At 41.6% G+C, this 20501-nt stretch overlaps 1 protein-coding gene across 1 annotated transcript; it reads left to right on the forward strand.

The window, feature by feature from the left end:
- Window positions 1–867: 867 nt before the first annotated feature.
- gosr1 (golgi SNAP receptor complex member 1) lies at window positions 868–20216 on the forward strand. Its single transcript, XM_084350986.1, has 9 exons — window positions 868–939; window positions 1396–1504; window positions 2867–2954; window positions 3716–3823; window positions 4005–4096; window positions 10166–10240; window positions 17096–17125; window positions 19089–19171; window positions 19629–20216. Exons 1-9 carry the CDS (start codon window positions 906–908, stop codon window positions 19751–19753), a joined length of 744 nt encoding a protein of 247 aa, XP_084207112.1. The 5' UTR covers window positions 868–905; the 3' UTR covers window positions 19754–20216.
- Window positions 20217–20501: the final 285 nt, after the last annotated feature.

The raw sequence follows: 20501 nt of genomic DNA on the forward strand, positions 1-20501 counted from the left end.
CTGCTATAGCAATGACGAATCACAAGTATATGTTGAAGAGACCCTCTATCCACATTGTTTTGTTTTGCATTGTACAGTATGTTTATGAATATGTGGAAAATGAATAAAACTACAATAATGGTCTATAAAAGGATAGCAACAAGAGAACGTTGTCGAGAATGTCTGTAGCATTATTAATTGAAATAAGTTTTAATTCAGCTTATTTGTTCACCACTTCTTGTTATTTTAAAATAACTGGGGCATGGGGGTGATGGCTAAACAGGTCAAACAGGTTGTCTATCCCTGGCTCCCCCTTTCCACACAGGGAAGACATGATGCATCGACTCACAATCGTACAAATAAAACAAGTTAACACACTGTAGAACATCATTTCAGCTTGAAACATTTAAACAAATTGTTGACATTCATTAATAAAATGATGACGTTTATCAGACCAACTGGGTAGTGGTGTGTGTGTGTGTGTGTGTATGTGTGCGCTTATAACTCACGCATACACGAGAATACTAGCATTGAAATATAAAAGAATGATTGATTTTAAGAAAACTGCTGCAAAACTGCTGCAAAATTGATATATTAAACCTTTTAACATTGCTCTTGTTAGTTTTACAGTGCAAAAAAACATTTAAAATCACACAATTGAGGACGTAAGTAATATATTGTGCATGCATTCAATAATTTGCTTTAAACTAAACAAATAAACATAACTGTAATTGTTGAAACTTAATGCCTCTAGGTGGCGCTGTTTATATAAGCGTCGCTGGTGCATGGTGAGCCTGGGTGGTGTTGTGCCTGACAGGCTCAGCTGAGGGCGACAAACCTCCACAGCTGACTTTAGTGCGTAAGTTGACGTCTTCCTCTGACGTATGACACAACCCGGAACTGGGTGACGTCCCAGAATAACAAAGATGGCAGGAATAGGAAGCAGCAACTATTGGGAAGGTAAGTGAGTAAAAATGGACTCTATTTGCAGTAAACAGTGTTTGCCACAGCGTCTAGTACAGTATTCATAATGTCACAGTTAATTTTCCGGTGTCGCTGTCGGCGCATACAACACCCACAGTTTAAACACATACGTGTCTCTACAGCGACTAGCTAGCTAACATGTATGTTAACGTTGTTCCCTAAGCTGTTAAATCTGTGACACCTCTCTAAACGGTTTGTCAAGTAGACACACTTAGAGTCCATTGTGTCAGCTCTCACACTCATTAGATGGTAATTTGTATAAACCATTTTCCTCATTTTCTCCTCGGTTGATGTAATGTTTAGCAAGTTAGCTTGTTCAGCCAACGGTACAAATTAAGAAACGTTGCTGTAACCTTAATATCTTGCCATTGGGTTTGGCAACAAACTTAAAGGTTTTTTTTTTTTTTTTGTTGCTGTGTGATTGTGTTACAGATCTGCGGAAGCAGGCCAGACAGTTGGAGAATGAACTTGACCTGAAGTTGGTCTCCTTCAGTAAACTGTGCACCAGCTACAGCAGTTCCAGGGATGGACGTCGAGACACGTAAGATCAACTTTTCTGTAGAGTCAACCACCGCCTGAAGCGAAAGTCTGTGTAGATCATCAGTCATGCAGGTGATGGGATATGTAGAAGTAGTAAGGCAGAGGTCGCCTGACTGGATTTTACCAACCAGTCTAAGTACACTCAGCAAGTCAAACTGCCTCTGACTACTACTAGGTAAACAAAGGCACTTGGTTGGGAATGATAGGCTGTGTTCCCTTGATGTGATGATTAAAATAATCATTTTTAGCTGACCAATTGTGGAATAATTGATTAGTCAAACAACAGGAAATTCTCTTACTTTTTGATAATAGAATCATCATTCCATCACTTCTGATTTAATCTTCTCAAATGTAGGGATTTCCTGCTTTTCTTTGTCAAATATGACAGTCAGCTGAATGTCTTTTTGTTTGTTGTTCATGAGGTAACCTTTGTGCTGGAAATCAATGATTCCTTGATGTTTTAAAGCCAAATGATTTTCAAGAAAATATTTGTCAGAAGAATTGATAATGAAAAAGTGTTTGTAGCAGCCTTAAGTAAAATAAGTCTTTCTTGTTTGTGTTAGAGAAGAATGCATAACTAACATTTAACCAAAGTCAAAAACTCTCTTGTTTGGTCACAATCGAACACCAAAAACTATTCCAGCTTGAAATAGGAAGGAAGCTTGTCAGCACAGGAAAGTGTTGGCTGCAGGAAGGAAGTTTATATGAACAATACATATAATCCATACTCCAAGGCTTTTGTTCACTAGCTGTAATATCCTGGGAAGGAGGGAAGTGAGGGGGAACTTCCTTATGGAGATCTTATTATTGTAACACTATCAGCACTGAAGCCACTACTTGTGAGCTTTGAGGACACCTTTAAGTTTTGATTCTTGAAATGATTTGACCAGAAGTAGGCATCTGAAAGATTGTTTGTTGCCAAATGGTGCTGGTTTGATGCCCCACACAAGAACCAGTGTGCATTTCTACTGATGCATCCTTACATAGGACATTCACTTCACCATCACATGTAACACATGTAATTTAAACAAAAAATGTCAATAACATGTGTGTGTGGAGGGAGTAGCGTACGTTTCCCAGAGGAATGTCTTTGGTTGTTTTGTGGATAGTTTTAATGAAGAATTTAAAATTTTTCATGAACATTACTAATAATTTAAGTTATTTGTGACGAATTTCAGGTCCAAGATTATTTTGTACAATATGATTTTGTTTCGGACGTCACTACTGTTAAAAATGTTTTCATGTGTCAGTTTAAATCTGCAAACAACTTCGATCAGTTCCAGTATAACATTACAAAAATGAGTACAAACAAAAAACTTTAAGTCGTCTGATTGCACTCCATTCTTTATTTCTCCTCCTCAAGGTCAGACACCACCCCGCTGCTCAACAACTCTACCCAGGACAGGATGTTTGACACCATGTCGGTGGAGATCGAACAGCTGCTGGCCAAAGTAAGTAAATTCTCATGGGCCAGTGGGCCGTGAAAGGCCAGCGAAAAGACTGTAATAAGAACAGCACTGGATTTATGCCAAGGCTCTCTGTTTTTCATCGAGTAAAGAGCAGACTGCAAGCTCCACTTCTCCACATGGTTTGCATTGGACCCCAGAAGGCTTAAATGTATTTGATTGAGCTCAACATTCATAAACTTTGTTATTCTTCAAAGGGCAGTTCAGAGAGACTCCAACTATTTTCAGAATTGATTCATTATAATTAAAAGTTACTTTTTAAGAGATAAAGTCAAAATTCTCTGATTTCAACTTCTTAAATGTGAATATTTTCTGGTTTCCTTCCTCCTCTATGACAGTAAACTGAATAACTGTGGACAAAACAAGACATTTAAGGACGTCATCTCGGGCTTTGGGAAACACTGATTGATATTTTTCTGAATTTTCTGAATTTCTTTAGAACAAACAACTAATCACAGGAAATATGTCAAAAACAACAGCTATCTCATATCTCAAAATTGTGCAATTCTGATCACAAAATGGCAGTATGAGTTCCTCCCTGTAATGTGTTGCATCATTTAGATAATCAGCATGAAAGACATGTAGTACAATGTGTTTATTCTTGAATTGACACATGTTGTGTTTTTACATATGCAGCATATTTTAATGGGATTCTGTCCGGATCTTTAACTCATGTGCTGATCTTCTGGTTTCCCTGATGTCTTTCCTGTCGATATTTCCATGCATTAATTTTCCATATCTGTCAGCTGACTGCAGTGAATGACAAGATGGCGGAGTACACCAACACCCCGGGCACAGCGTCTCTCAATGCTGCACTCATGCACACGCTCCAGAGACACAGAGACATCCTACAGGTTTGCCCGCTTATTCTTCTCAATTCTCATAATTTTCTATACTCTTTATATTCTTTACAGTTTTTGTTTTCTTTAAAACGCCAGTTTGGTTAAAGTATTCTGTAAATTAACTTCACTAAATTAACTGCAGATCATAACTTCTCCATTTTATCCTGTTGGTGTTTCATTTGGTTCTACGCAGGATTACACACATGAATTCCACAAAACCAAAGGCAACTTCCTGGCCATCCGTGAAAGGGAAGACCTGCTTGGGTCTGTCAGGAAAGACATTGAGTGAGTACACAGTCACAGAACCTGGTTTACAGTTACGGCAATATGGTCATTGTAGTTTATTATTCACACTGTTAAGGGGATTCCAACTATTAATAACTTATTAAATCTATTGACTGGTGAAGGTAAATTGGCGGTCAAAGCCAGCACACAGTGTCCTACTGTCTCGCTCACATGAGACTGTACATGGTGCTGCATACAAAACAAATGATATTGTCATATGATGCATTGCTTTGTGGCTTTGGAGGAATTAAACCTTCCGAACATTATTCACACTACCTCTGTGTTGTAGACCTTATTCCTTGGAGGGATAGTTGAACCTTGACTTCTACCTGGCACGCTCTTGAAAAATGTCGGCCATTAAAACCCCAGAAGATTCATGGGGTATTTGGCCTTGTATTGAGAAAGTGTGTCTCCTCAGATTGGCTCAGTCGTGAGTGAGTGTATTGAAATGAGATGGAGGCTCCCACAGACCATGACTCGTGCTGTTTTTTTTTTTCTTTTTGTAATGGCTTATTGATCTTTAAGACACAGCAGACAGTGAGCACTGCAAGATTCCTATTGATCCCCCTCCATCCAGCTAGTATGCAAATAGTCCCAGGATGAATCACACAGTCACACATGTTCCATAGGCCTTACGCTCACTTTATATCATAATCTTTCTCATCAAGCTCTCAAGTAAAACCTGCGCTGCCGGACGTTTACATGTAAATGAGCATCTGTTGCATTTGAGCCCATGCCAAACGAGTTCACAAAATGCTGACTGAGCATTTCACCGCTAGGTAAATCTCTCTGTGTATTGCAGTATAATAGAGTTTTTAAATCTGGAGTCCGTGGCAACTTTCCCACGCTGGTGTACCAGTAAATACTGATGTGCTTTATGTCAGCTGGCAGGGACTGTTAAGCCAGAGCTGAAACCATAAGAATCCCAATTTGACCAGAAATCTCAGTTCTCAGCACTGTGAAAAGGCAGTAAAACACCTTGCCAGGTTTAGTTACGGACTAATCTAGTAGAAACAATGTTAGTTTTGAACTGTCTCACGTCCCGTTGGTAAGAGGAAACGCATACAGTATCAGCGAGGGACACCAGCGCTCACTATCGAGTGAATGTCCGTCTGTTCACTCGTGTTTTACCTCGGTTTCTGTCACTGTCCCTCTTCACCTTCTTTACCTCCTCCATCAGCGGGATTCTTTTTCCTTAGCAGTTATTCCAGTTGTTCCACTGATACCTGGGGAGAGCAACCTGGCAAAACTGTCTTCCTGTTTTGGCTGCGCAGTACGCGCTTCCTTTTGAGCCATGATTCGACTGTCGTTTTCTGGGAAAAATCCAGCCTGGTGGCAGACAGAATAGCATAGTGAAAGCGATGCTTATAGGGAACCAATCTATAGGCAGATGGTGTCATTTTTCTACAGCCATCGCACTGTGCAATCAATATTTACTCCAGAATGATAAGATAAGTTTAAGGCAAGAAGGAGATTATTAGCAAACGTACTCCGCTCATGACACAGACCCTGAAAAGCTGTTTAGTTCAGTCTACAACAGTGTAATTGTTCGTGTCACTTCTGTATTAAATCAATCTGTTAAACTGTGTTGCTAAATCCAAGAACAACTGCTCCCAGAGACTTGATGAGAGCACATGTACATACAGAGGCATGTACAGATCCTGTGAACACCACTTCTCCCCTCAACAGCTTTCTGTCTTTATGTGTAAATGAACAAAGTTATGTTAATTTTAAAATGTATAATCATTACATATTTCGATATTGATGCAACACTGAGCCATTACCTAATGATAATTTGTAGTCGCAGCTGCACACAAGCAATCAAATCTTAACTGTGTATCTGCTCATTTAGTAACATCCCACGAGTTTAGCGCCACATGCAACAGTTCACTCAATCTTCTCATTAAATCACATTGCTAAGGAGTGACACTGACCCTACTAATAAGCTCAGTGCTGATGAATTCAATGCATAGAAATGAGCCGGTGTTGTTGACCCTGGGCTCGGCCTAACGATGACTAATGTGCCCAGGGGCTGCTAATGAGGGAACTGTCTGAGCTCACAGGTAGAGGAATTACAACTGCTGCTGTTATGGCGCAGTGTGATGAGACATTGTCATACTTTACAAGACAGTGCCTAACCTCATTCATTGACCTTTGCTGGTGGAGCATGGGAGAGTGATAAGATAGGACTTATGAATATATCAACACAGCCATATCCTGCACAGCTGGAAGGCTAGCTTATTGTTTTTTTAAGACTCGATCTGTTGAACTGCCTCGACTGTGATGGACTGCGATCATACTTGTTACCACAAACACCCTTCTCTTCTGATCTAAGAGATCAGAAGAGAAGGGTCTTATCCAAGTTTATTTAGTAGGGTCAGGAAAAAAATGCATTGTAGAAAAACGTAAACTACAAAAACATTTTCTAGACGACTTAAAGTGCAGTCTGAAACTTTAGAATTTGCCTCAAAACAACAACAGCTCCATAATAAAAGATATGAATGTTTTATATAGTTTTATATGGAGAGAAATGTCTCAAAATGATCCATTAACGATGATTAGGATTTCCAAATGTGTACGACTATTTACACGTAATTTTGGGGACTTGTGAAAGTGTGTTCCGATCTCACACAAACACCAAGCAACGTGAACAAATATTCCTGAATAAATATTGATATTTAATACAATAAATACAAAAGAATGTTAGAAATATTATTAGACAATCGTACACACGGTAAGCTTTTGAAAGCAAAAATGATCACACCTCTGATGTTAAAGTAAAACATCTGTGGGTAAAATATTAATTTATTCAAGTGATGATGTGTGACAAAACTGTTGTACATATTTGTTAATAGTATTTTTCATTTGTGGATCATTTTGAGACTAATTTCTCTTTAAATGTAATGTATTGCAGATTAGGCAAAATGTCAGGTTCAGTAAAATGTGTCGGCTTTCCTGCCATTGATCCAGTGATGGATGTTCCTGCAGCAGCTGAGCCTTTTGTCCCTTTTGTCAGGTAGAGGGCAGTAGAGATCTTGGGCATGGAGTAATCCTCACCAGGACGCTGCTCACTGTACATTTTTATGTGTATTCGTGTTGTTTATATTGCACGCGCACGCACAAAAAAATCCATACTGATTAAGAGAAATATCACACTCATTTTAAATGAGCAGTATGACATTTTATCAAACAGTGTATCAATATCTTTCAGTGTGCTCGCAGACACCGTCAGCAAAACATCTTCTCATGCGCACACACACACACACTAACGGCAGCACCATTCATAACAGCAGAACGGAGCAGAGCCGAGCGCAGACCGAACGCTCCCGCTGCTCATGCTTTGATTCTAAATGTCAGCAACAAAAGTGACAGCTCGCCTGTGATTTACATTGGTGCCCTTTTAAAAAGCCTTGCTGGAGTGATGAAGCTGGCTGTCAGTACAGGCAATTCTAGCCGAAGACGAAGGCATCAGCACTGCCGGTGGTGGGGCACTCGAGCTCGAGGCAGCCACTGTGGAGTAGTGTTGTCAAAAATATCGACGTATCGATACATTCAGAATGTTTGAAACAGTGTCAATACTCATTTTCTGCAGTACTGATACACAAGTACTAGCTGTGCATTCCCCTTCTCCTGCGCTGCTGCATTGCCCACATAGCCCTGCTTCCTACAGAAGTAAATACAGGCACACGACACGAGCCTTGTTGTGTTTATCCCAAATAAAAATCAAAAATGTTATGCCCTCAGTGCCGTGTCAGTTTCTCCCTGTGGTATTGAATTTTAAATATTTGAAATATTAAAGGTACATTAATATACTCAATAAAGTATTTCCATTAAACAGCTTTAGATGGCGCACTGGAGATGAGCAGGCACATTTGTTCGTAGACTGCTCACAGATAGCTGGGTGGGGTAGAGTGTTTATGGTATAGAGGCGTGCATACTCTTATGTTTCCCTCCCCTGCTCTTTATCTCACTCTCGCCCAACAGGAGGGTGGGGCTGTGTTAAATGACCAGAAACCCAGGAGAGCAGCAGCAGGAGTCGGCTGCTCAGGGATGCTGATAGCTCGAGCTGCATCTAGCAAAAGAGAATGGATGTGATGTGTTCGCTGTGTGAATGGTGTAACAGCCCAACCATTCACTTTGACTGCTTTGCTACCAGATAGAGCACACTGTTACTGCTCCTTCATAAACCTGAGATTGTATGGTACTGTCGATATGTGGATGAACAATCGTAAGCCATAGCGAACAAAATCAATAGTTTTTTTTACGGTTCTCACCTTCCACACACCCAATCTGAACCGTTTTTACATGAGGAGGTCAAGCTGTGATTTTATGTCCATTGCTGCCTCGTAGCAGGGGAGAACCAGGCTGGTTCACCCTGCTTGGGAACAAGATGACCATATCTGTCCTTCCAAGTTGCGGGTGACCAGTGAGAAGGCAGCATTGTTTAAAGGCTTGCTTTTGTTGCGGCTGTGGCTGTCGCTCAGGGGTAGAGCCAGCGTTTTGTTATCAGAAGGTCGCTGGTTCGATTCCCCTGGTCTGCTTGTCGAAGTCTACTTGGGCAAGATACTGAACCCCAAACTGCTCCTGATGTGCTGGTCGGCACCTTGCATGGCAGCCACCGCCATCAGTGTATGAATGTATGTATGATTTACTGTAAGTTGCTTTGGACAAAAGCGTCTGCTAAATGCCCTAAATGCTTTTTAAGCTGCTGTGTAATGTGAGGTGGTTCGTTCCACTCCCACCATCCTGTTCTCTCTTTCAACCAGCCAATAGCAGTCTGTTCTCCGCTCCGCTCCACGACAACCATACTGTTGTTGCGTTAAGTTACTGCTAATGCAAACTGAATATTTCCTGCTACTGCTTTCCATTGGTGAACCACAAAAAGGCTTTTACTGTAAGGCACGCAGAGGGAATGCAGTGGTATTAGCACTGACTGCTATTTGATAAAAGTTGGTCTACATAGCAGTTAAACGAGTGCTTTTTGTCAGTCGATCAGATTAAATATCGCATGGAATAATAAAAGAAGTAGTAGCCTTGGTGAGATGGTTGGATAAAGAGCTGTAGGCCACGTGTGTTTGCAGTTTTTGTGAATCAGCAAAGCTCCTGCACACCATTAAAGTGAGCTAGACCTTTTATTCCTGAATGTTATGTAGGATGGAAATTCACGTCTTGACCATAGGTGGGCGTCTTCAAAGAGCTTTTGTAGACTAACGGCCCTGGCACACCAGGCCAACAGTCGGCTGTTGGGCATTTTCTGCCATCTTGAGCATCAGTGGCTCAAGATGGCACTTGACAGCCATTGTTGGAGGCTTTTTGGCCAATTCAGCATGTAGAATCAGTGGCGGCTCATCAGTGACAGAAATCACTCTGAGTGGCTGTTCGGGTAAGCGGATCAGTGCCCAAAAAGAGAAACAAAAAGAAAAAGGAAAGCTCCTTGAGCCTGTTAAGGTTTCTCCTTGTTTTTTCACAATTAGAAGTGGCTATATTAGTGAGAGTGGTGTCAAAAAATGTATTTTAATTATAACAACAGATTGTATATCACTCAGGTGCATAACGTACAAGCTTGTTGGCTGCCGACTGTAGTCTTTCCAGTGTGTTCAATTGCAGCTTTTTGGGCGAGACACAGGAGTCTAGTTCTTTGATGTCAGTTTGGTGTGTCGGGGGCTTTAGACAGACAGACAGTTTTCTCACACTGAATAAAACTGGCCCACCATGTATACCCTGTGGTCTCTGTCTGTGGATGAGGAAAAGAAAAGGTGATGGAAAACTTCAGAGACAGCTCTTTCTCTGTCCACCTGTTTCTCTAGTCTCACTGTAAAAACTACAGCAAGTGGTCAGGCTGAAGGCTGTCAGCTGTCAGTTAACTGTCAGCTTGGTCTACCAGGATCCCTGAAATAACACTTGATATATGGTTGTGAGATATTTTCTGACTAAGATGACATAACGTTGTCATCGCTGAATGCCGAGAATTGATGCACTGTCACTGTTTTTGAATGTTGCCTCACATTATTCAAATATTGTTGCGTAACTCTCTTGAATTTTGAACTTATATTCCGGTTCCCTTTTCAGGACATACAAGAGTGGCTCTGGGGTCAACAACAGAAGAACGGAGCTGTTTCTGAAGGAGCATGAGCACCTGAGAAAGTAAGTTCCCCTCAGCTGTCTTTGCTACATTTGAAGATTTTGTGAAGTGATAAAGAATCCAACTTTGTAATTCACTCAGACCAAATGTATTAGTTAGTTTCGGTATATCAATCCCAGCAGATCAAAGTAGAATATAGGTGCTATTTTTCCAGAGCTATGCAGCCTTTCTTGGCAAAGCAGTGCCCTCAGCTTTCCATTGATCAAAGCTGATCTTGATGGTGCAGCAGAGCCATTTGGAACAGCACTTGTCACTGAAGCCTGTTTGTTGAGCTCTAGCATCCTTTGGCACTTTATCTCTTTATGCTTTTACTCTCCAGCAGATGGGTAGCCTCTTTTTCATGACGTTGCATTCGCTAATCCAGAGTTTGTCATATATATCAGGATAAAGAAAAATGAAGACCGGATTTGAGTGCTTTCCTGGCCGGTTGAGACCAAAATGTTTTGTGCTTTATTTAATGCCTCCAAAATATCAGCAGTGGCAGTGTTGTAGGGTGAAAGCGCCCCACGATAACGAGTAAGCAAATTCTTAATACAACTTTTCTACTCCATTGCATAACTGCAACTTAAAGCTGTAAGTAAAGTTTGGCAGACTTGTCATACTGACACAGTAGGTCAAAACCAGATCTGCCAGCAACCTCATTAGTGTCCTACTATCATTTGGCTGACTCTCAAGCACTGCAGAACAGCATGAGGTGGTAAAGTTTGTGAAATCTGTAAGCGAGTACCTGTGTGTGAGAGGTGTGAGAGGCATCCTGTGTGCAAAGTAAAATTGGATGTCAGCAGGTCGCACACACACTCAACCAAAGCAGGAATAAACCACAAAAGAGCTTTTAACGTCACTCAGGTTCAGTGATCCCATCTGCTAATTTGGACATACAAATCAGTCTGATTTATTGTCTCCTCGGCTGAATGTTTGCTTCCTGTTTCAACCCCTCAAAGGAATAACGGCTCAATTATTCCCCATTAAGACCACTTAATTCATTTCGCAACATGCTTAACCTGCTCTGACATGGCCTGCCTAATGTTTATGGAGTGAAAGGGGGTTCATTCAGAAACACGAACACAACACGACAATAAAATAACCCAGCAATCCCACTGCAGTTTTTGAAAATTCAAAGATTTTTCATTAACTCTGATGTGAAGCTCTAGTGTTGTATATGCAGCTGCGGCCACTTGCAGCACAAGTGCAGTCATGCCCTTGTGCTAATCCAGCACAACTTATCAGGGTATCAGTAATGACATTATCTTATTAAACCACAACCCATATTAGAGGGCTTCCCCAGAACACTGGGAAACAGGAGAGTGGAGATGAGGATCGAGTTACGCTTGATTGATCCTATTAGAGCCATGAAACAGGAAAGCGGGCCTTAAGAGAAAAGGGCTAAAATGTGTTAGTGGCCAGAGCGATGATCTGAAGTCTCACTGAGGGCAGAGCGTGGATACTCTAGATTTGGGATACACTGCTCTTCCTGCTCTCTTTTCAACAGTTTTATGAGTATCGTGTCACTCATGTGAGCTTATGTGATCAGTTCAGGTCTAGAAAGAGTTTGAGGTGCTTTTTTAATTTAATATTCACACCATGTTATGGAGAGCTATCTGTGGAGTTATCCTTTTGCAGCTCAGCTTGTGATTAAACTCTGTTTTTGCCCATGGCCTTTTACCTTAGACTAGGGAGCCTACATGAGGATTAAAATGTTCTGTCTCTCCATTTCTTTTAGGGTAGATAATACACTGTATGACCAGCACAAACAGTGTACGGTATAGGGTTTGTGTGTGTGTGTTTGTCTCTATAATATATTGGCAAGTGATGGGTCCAGCATTGCCAAACTGATCAGCTAAGACTAATCACTCTCCAATGAAGGAAAAAGCAAAGTCCCTTCCATTTAATCTACAAATGACTGCTACGGGTAGAGTGCTTTCCAGCCTGCATTTATTCTCAACAAAACCTAATGAGACGCACATGCCGGGATTCATTTTTTAGTCGCCTCTCTAGTTTTGCTGGTAGTGATAAACCCTGTGTATCGCCTGCCTACCCATTACGTGATGAGATAATACTAGGTGGAGAGCAGCAGCCTAGTAGGATGGGAGGTAGCTGGGAGCTAGTTATAAAACACAGATCACTGATTTTGCCATGCATGCTGTTTAGTTATTCGAGCTACCATAAGTATTGTTGATATTGCTGTAGTTGTCTGTGCGTTCAGTTCATCCCTTTCTATCTCCATCATTGCGTATCTGTTTTTCCATCTCTCTCTGCCATAAAGGTCAGCATTCATGAATAAACTAGAGGGAGGGAAGGGCAGGTCCATTAAAAGTCCATGTTGGAATAGCTCTAATGGTAGTGGTCACTCTGAATAGGACTTCCTGTCAAACAGAGGCACAGCATCGGTGTTGGTGAGAAGCGAGGCAACTTTACACCTCTCATTCACGAACATCTGCTTGAGCTTGATGCTGTGTGCTTGCTGTCTGTGTTGATTTGCCACCAACTGCCTCTTGGCTCCGAGTCTTACACTTGGACTTTGTCTGAGCATACGAACGCCTGCTGCTAAACCACAGGTGTTGAATGCCCTTTTTAGTGATGCTCTTGGACCCTGTTATACTTACTTGAAAGTCTAGTTTCCAATGACTTTTTTATGTAGTTATGCAGCTCTAAAAGCCTTAAGGTGTGTACAAATTGAACACACCTCTGGAAACGATACTTCTTAGCCTAGTCAAGCTACTCCTCACAGTGGAAAAGGGCCCTTCCCATCTAGCATGTTCAGAATATCCCTTAATTGCAATCATGAAGAATGGCATCATCCAAAATATTTTCAAAAAACAAAAGAGAATTGGAAACCATTAACCAACCATTATTTTCCAGCGACTGCTACAAGGACCAAATTGTACCTTTTTTTTGATGTGTTTTTCCCAACGAATCAGAACTTTTTAATTTCAGTAGCTTTGATAAAACCAGAACAGTTTATTGCCCTTCCAGATGATTGAGATGCTCAAACGGCCAGTAAGAGAAGAAAAATAATTTGGACTTTTACTTCCAGAACCCTGATGGCCAATATAACCCCACCCACTTCTCCAATCTGCCTCCCTTTCTGCAAGGTCTTATTTGTAACAAAATGTCTTACATTGTAAAAAGTGGCTCTTTGTTAAATGTGGTGCATAGTGGAGCGATGCTGGGGATGAAAACGACGAAGTGTATGTGTGTTTGGTGCAGTTTTTTCCAAGCATTTCAAACGAATTACTTCCATGCCACAGTCCCCACATGCCACGGCCTCTTTACTCTCTCTTTATTATTTCTCCGTCTCTCCTTGTCCCCGAGTTTGAGACCCCTGCTTTTAGTTTGCTCTGGCCTGTTGCCCACTTTGAGAAGTTCCATCTGAGCTGCCAGTTCCCTGATATGCTAATGTAATCAGCAGAGGATACCTCTGAGGATTCTGGGTAAAGTGCTGCCCTGCTCTCTCAGGCTCACTAGAGGGATCCACACAGTTCGGTTCAGATTCAGTTCAGAGGTTCGGTCGGAGGTTTACGCAACAATATGAAAGGCATTTTGGGTCAATTCATCTGTGTGCGTTGCTCCTAGCTGGTTATCGAGATGAGTGCTCGAAAATGGACCTAAGCACCTAAGTGCATCAACTATTTTCACTGACTCGCTCATATATATCAGTCCATTATGATCTATCATAAGTGCATTTTAGCAAGACATTATCCAAATTAAGATTGTGTACCATTTATAGCCACGTTGTTGTGAAAGAAGACCTTTTTTCTCATTGAGTGTTTTGCTGCTTACTGCTATGTGCTCATCGTACTTTTGGTGCTTGGTGTTTTATTTGGGAGCTTCTCATTTAAACAATGTTTATCTCGGAGCAACAAAATGCTCTACATTACCACAGGCTTTTTCTCTGCTGGCCGAGCCCCACCAGCTGATCTGTAAAAAACAAAAGAAAATGGAGGAGTAATTGGTAGCTACAGATTCCCAGCATTTACCAAAGTCCTAGTTTATGTTTCTAGCCTTCTTTCTCTTAATTTGTTTTATAGATATTAATTTGCATCAAAGGTTGATGAATGGCAGTGTTACTATAAATATAATTTCTGTGAATCTCACAATATGTTCAGCTCTGAGCTTTGATTTGTGACCCTTTTTCCTCTTTGCTGATGCAGTTTGCTTTCTGCAACTGTTGCCAAGATTTGCTAAGACTGTTTTCTTGGCAAAGTAATTAATGGTTCAGTTTACCTGGCGGATTCTTATAGTCGCCTGACGGAGCATTACTCTAAAGGGTTTTTCAGAATACCACTTGAGATAATTGATGACTCAACAGAAAAGAAATTAGTTACCATTTTGATTATCTATTAATCTTAATCTGGAGTCATTTCCCAGCGCCATGATGCCAATTTACCACTGCTTGTAGCGTAGCAGTTCTGATGCAAACAAAAAATGGCCACTTTCATTTGAGCTGTAAGTAGTCGGCCCGTTTCGATGTGCGAATGGCAAGAGAGAGCACTGAAGCTTGTGGGCAGGATGGGTTGATTCATCACACTGGGAAAGGCAATTAGCTCGGAGCTAATGAGCGATTTTAATGTCTGCAGCAAAACACCACTGACCGGGGGAAATGGAAGGATCCCCCTCAAACCACATATACATGAATGTGATGGCACAATCAACCTCACAGCCACAGCAGCAGCTTGTTGATGGAGGGAACGAAGCATAAATCTTTTGCGCTGTCTCATTCCTGCATATATAAACTCCATGAATCACGGCTCACCTCAGCTCACAGCCACTCTCTCTTTTGCTGTTCAGATCAGGATTTATCAGATGGACGCTGTGGGCCGACAGTTAAGGTTCAGTTTTCTTTCATCATTTAAGACCAGTGTCATGAGGCTGTCTGGCCTTCCCCTCACCAAATTCTACCTAAGTTGATAATCAACTAAGCATCATGAGTTGTAAGATTTTCAAAATGTCAGTTGTTTAAAAACTAAAAATAAAGAGCACTGCTTGCCAGTAAGCCTGCAGAGTCCTACTCCCGCTGTGCTCACCCATGCTTGCAGTATTTGGCATTTGTACAGAACTTGGCGGCCAGCCTTCATTCTGAATATTGAGCCAGTTATCTTCCCGTTTCACCAAATAAATTGATTCCAGTAAATGATTCTGTTTCAGTGTGACCAAACAACATAAAAGATAATACACCAAACCACAGCCAACAGCAGTTTGGTGCTCGCGTGCAGAGCTATGATCCAAGAACAGAGGGTGGTCCAGCTCCAACCGTGACTGTGCATTGACCCTTTCAGTGTCCAGTCCGTCTACTCTCCTGTGGTGTTATAGGTAGTGCTCCTGTCCACTGGCATTTCTACCTCTCCCGTAACCTCTCCAGAGACCATGTTAAATGTAGACAAATGAAATGAGGTCGAGAACAGGTTAGATCACGGTTACAGGAATTAAAGTCATCCATGTTGACTGGCTGACGTCAGTCCTGTTTAGCTTACCAGTAAAGAGAAGGACTGTAACATTATAGGTCATTAGCTGGACCTGTTTCAAAGTGATTACATCAATATATAACCCAGAAAATGGACTGTCCTCTGAGAGATCAGCTGGTCAATACTTGACCACATAAGTGACTGGGACAAGGTCCCACAATCAAATTTAGTTTTATGGTATTACATTTTTTTGTAGTTCTGGTGCTCTCATATTTGACCTGCCTGAAGCAAAGCTTGATCTGCTTTTTAGATTTTTACTTTTTGAACTTTTCAGTGCACCTTCTGTAATAATTTACTTGCTTTTCTTCTTCTTCAAATTCATCATTCTTGATAAACTGGATCTTTGAGACTCCTCTGAGGGCTGCCCAGCATCTGTTAGATGATTAAAAAACTGTTAGCTCAGCACACACACTTGGCAACAATGCATGTGCACATGCAGAGCCTCATGGTATGTTTTCTCCTCACTTAAAAAGAAAAAACTGCAGTGCAGATAGAGGTCAGCCCATTGAATATAAGCACGCTCACACTCCCAACCATGTTTCTCTAAAGATTAGATGAGCAAGTTAAGGTATAAAGATACGATTTAGCTAAAGGTTTGGTCTGGCTAAAGTTTGACTTATTAAAGTTCCTTCTCTTCCTTTGACTTTGTTTGGATACATAACGCTAATAGCCAAACAGAAACCACATATTGAGCATGACTATAATGATGTGGAGTTGAATGGATGTTGAGCTATGAAATCCAATCCCTGCATTTCTGATTGTTTGGTTTCCTTTAGTTCTCTGGAACATTATCCAAATTGATTCCAATTAGGGGATAAGCTGCTGAGAGCTTTGTTGTTTATGAGCAACCCGAGACACAAAACTGGTGTTACAACATCAGATGGTTGTGTGCCTTCCAATATTCTCCGCAGGACAAAAGCCAGCAATTGACACTCCCTTTTTAATGTGGTTATGCAGAAGATTAAGCTCCAGGATCTCTGAGGTGGAATCCTCTGGGTCTACTTAATCCAGACTCCTCATTGTTGTGGGAATCATCCAGGAGGAGAGGATGCGCTGAACAAAGTCACGAAATGTGTTTGAGCATTTTTTTTTTTTAAACAAAGGACATGAAACACTCAAATGATGATAGGCTGTTTTCTGCTAGGCTGGTTGGTCAGTCACTATGTGGGAGTTAATAAGATTAATATGGAGAGAAGAAAAAGAAAATCCAGTCCCATGAAATCTAATTCGGTTCCTTGGTCCGGCGCAGTTTCACCAAGTGACATGATCTGAACATGCCGATCTGAACAGATTTCTTTATTACCATTCAGTGTTTTTGCTACACTGCCCCATGTCAATAACTAACCTCTCTTTCTCTTTTTCATCCCACCCCCATCTCCCGCTCCTTGTTTATAGTTCGGACCGACTGATGAATGACACAATAAGGTAAGACCTGCTTTGTATCTTGCATATAATGGAAAGAGATATATTTGCATACATGACAGCTCCCCCCGCCCCTCTACACTCTGTCATATCTACCTGCTGAACCTGCCTCAACAGCCTCAGTATGTGTGCAGCTAGCCTGATAACAAGAGTTGCCAAACAGAGCGGCAACAAATTCAAAATCTTTTATTGTTGGACTCAGGATGAAACGCCTAAGAATAGCTGATGAAATGATCTAAAATTCATCCAGAATCTAAAAGAGGAAGGAAACCAATTACATGTTTTCTTAAACACAGACTGCATATTCATAGGTGACTTTTTATGAATGAACTTTTCAATGCCTTTTCTCATTGAATGTACCGATGATTCAACTGGCAGAGTTCGTGCACATCAAAGCCTTAAAAGTGCTGGTCACATAATAATGTCTGCAACCTGGGATGCCCAAAATAAATCTGCCCACTTCACTGATTTATAGGTATCCTCCACCTCTCACTACTCCCTTTCTCTCCCTTCAGCCCTGAGCAAATGACAAATATGATGCTTAGCGTTTATCCTCCCTCCCTCCCTCCCTCCAGTCTGTCTTTCTCTCATCTCTCTCCATTGGTCCTCTCCCACTCTTTTCCATTTCCAGTCCTTGCATCTCGTAAACTGTGCTTACCTGGGGACTGGCTTGCACAGCGACCTGATTGGTGGAATTTGTCTTTGAAAGTCTTGCCGCAACTGTGCACCCCGAGATATTGTTCAAGCTTTGGAGCTGTTATTTTTCACAGATTTTGTCTCTGAAATGATTGATGATGCTTTGTGACACCCCATCCAAGCTTGGCTTTATATCCATCCAGATCTATGATTTGTGATTTGGGGTCATATAAATAAACTGACTTCAACTTGACAGGTTACTCGACTTCTTGTGACGACTCCTCCAGGTCACTTTTAAACAGCGATCACGGACTGATCACATACATTTTGGCTGTGTGTGTGAAGGGGAATCTTTATCCTCCAGCTCTGATTCTCATGAGCTAGTTAACATTGAGATAAAGGCGCGTCGAGGTTGCTGGAGTCAGCAAAGTGTTTCTTCCTGACTGAGGAGAACATGATCCCCAAAACACTGCTACAGGCCAAGACTGCGGACTGATGCCATGACCTCACCCACACACCCCACCCTCCACATACACTTATAGTTACACACTGCAAATTCTGTCTTTACCTGCATTCAGGTGCACACAAACACAATCCCTCTAGGCTCGCTGCTCATCAGCGAAAAGAGTAAACAACCATGGGGGATTTCATTTATCTTGTTTTGACCAGCCTCCTTTGGGGCTCCGTCGCTCTGGGGTGGGTGGAGTTTGTCCCCTGTGGCTGGTTCTTACTGCTGCTGCATCTGCTGTTCAAAAGCTCCATGCAGTGAAGAAAAAACTACTGTACCATTTAAGCAAATTAACACCAAGCTTAAGTCATTATTTTTACTTTGTTGAGTGGATTTCCTTCCCTCAGATGCTGCTACTGTGAAGGGCTCAGAAGGGGGCTCAGTAACTGCTATTGATTATCGTGTGTAACAGAAGGCAAACAGAGCCTGAAACTTTCCCTGCCAACTGCCCGGCTGCACTTTCTTGCACTAAAAGTTGCTGAGGCCCAAGTTTGAGAGCAGGAGAGGTACAATATCATAGCAACTCTATACCTTCCTTCTACAAGCTGAGGAGACTCGCACACAATACTGTATGACACCTATAAAGCTCAAGGAGATTCATGATAGGATGACTTGCATCACCCTAGAATAGTTCAACAATGGAATAAAATTAGACTTTAAACTGGACGCTCGTTTCTCCAAAAACATCCCCCAGTAGCATTGAATTTCTAATCATCTGTGCAGCCCCTTGCACTCAGAAGCACTTTACAGTACTAATGACTGCGACCACTTGCAGTATATATATTGTCACCTCTCAACTCATTTCTCTCTTTGTTTCTACAGTATTGCCATGGCGACCAAGGAGAACATGACCTCCCAGAGGGGCTTGCTGAAATCCATACAAAGCAGGGTCAACACGCTGGCCAGTATCCTTTATGGGAGCTGAAGGGTTCCTGCTGGTCCTTCAGAAATCAATGCTCACATATTGCTTTTCTATGATTCTTGTTAAGATATATAACCACCACCGTACCATATATCACTCTGTCAAACACCAAAATGAGCCTTACTATAGAGAAGGTGTTAATAATATAACAGCTAATATAACATATTGACTGTGTGCAGCAAACAGTCTCAGTAAAGTTTGAATGGAAGTTTTGGTCAGCCCCTTAATGCACCATATAGAGGATGCTTTCAGGGGAATCATGGATGTTTGTATAGCAGCTTCGATGGTTTCAGAGTTGTTACTCCTCTTATGCCTGTTATCCAGTGGGGGATGTTTTTAGGGCGTTAGAGTTGGACTTGGTCCTAAAAAGGCAACTATAAAGAGCTGTTTTTCTTTTAATTTAAATATTTGTGATCCTCCTTAACTTTTGACTTTCCTAGACCGTTTCCCGACCATCAACAATCTCATCCAACGGATCAACCTGCGAAAGAGACGGGACTCTCTCATCCTCGGCACGGTGATCGGCGTCTGCACCATTCTCCTCCTGCTTTATGCTTTTCACTGAACGCATCGACCTGGTGATATCTGTAAAGGAGCGGGACTGATCTGCTCTTTTGTAGCAAGGGGAACCCCAGGAGACTGAGCTCAGTGATTGGAGGACCCTGGAGGCTCCCGAGCAGAAGGACATTCAGTTGGTCTAGTTCTTGGACGGGGAACAATTTCAGCCAACTTGAACTACTGAACTTGTATTTAGTGGCGGGACAGATGGAGGGCTGGTGGTGGAGCAGTCTTTTGCCAGCGGCGGAGAGGGAGACCGGAAGTACAAATAAAAGAAGATTTTAAACGATTATATTGATAACTCACTCGGAGAGAGACTGAAGAAAGTGTGAAGAGACTGAGAATGTGTGATGCATCTTTTTTTTCACAGTTGGAAGAATTTTTAGTGGAATGGTCCTTTTTAATTAATGGCGTGGGACGGATTGTTCATTGTGGGCTGTAAAATGTGAATTAATAAATTATTCATATCAGTATGTGCAAAAAGGTGTGTGACACTACTAGCTAATTAACATTTAAAACTGTTTTATATTTCAAAATATATGACTTGAACTCTGTTCAAGAGTGTATCGAGCTTTCTCACTTCCATCAGTGAGGAGAGAGAGAGAGAGGGAGAGAGAGAAAACAAAGCCCCTGACTGGATCATCAGATGGATGGATAATAAAAGTAGTCATTAGTTGCAGCCCTCTTTGCATTCATACCTGCATTTCCAGTAACTTTCTCTGTAATCTTTGTGAAATGCACAATGCAAAATACAC

The sequence above is a fragment of the Pagrus pagrus genome (genome assembly GCF_965226575.1).
Source record: "Pagrus pagrus genome assembly, chromosome: 4".
In the NCBI taxonomy this organism is placed as follows: Eukaryota; Metazoa; Chordata; class Actinopteri; order Spariformes; family Sparidae; genus Pagrus; species Pagrus pagrus.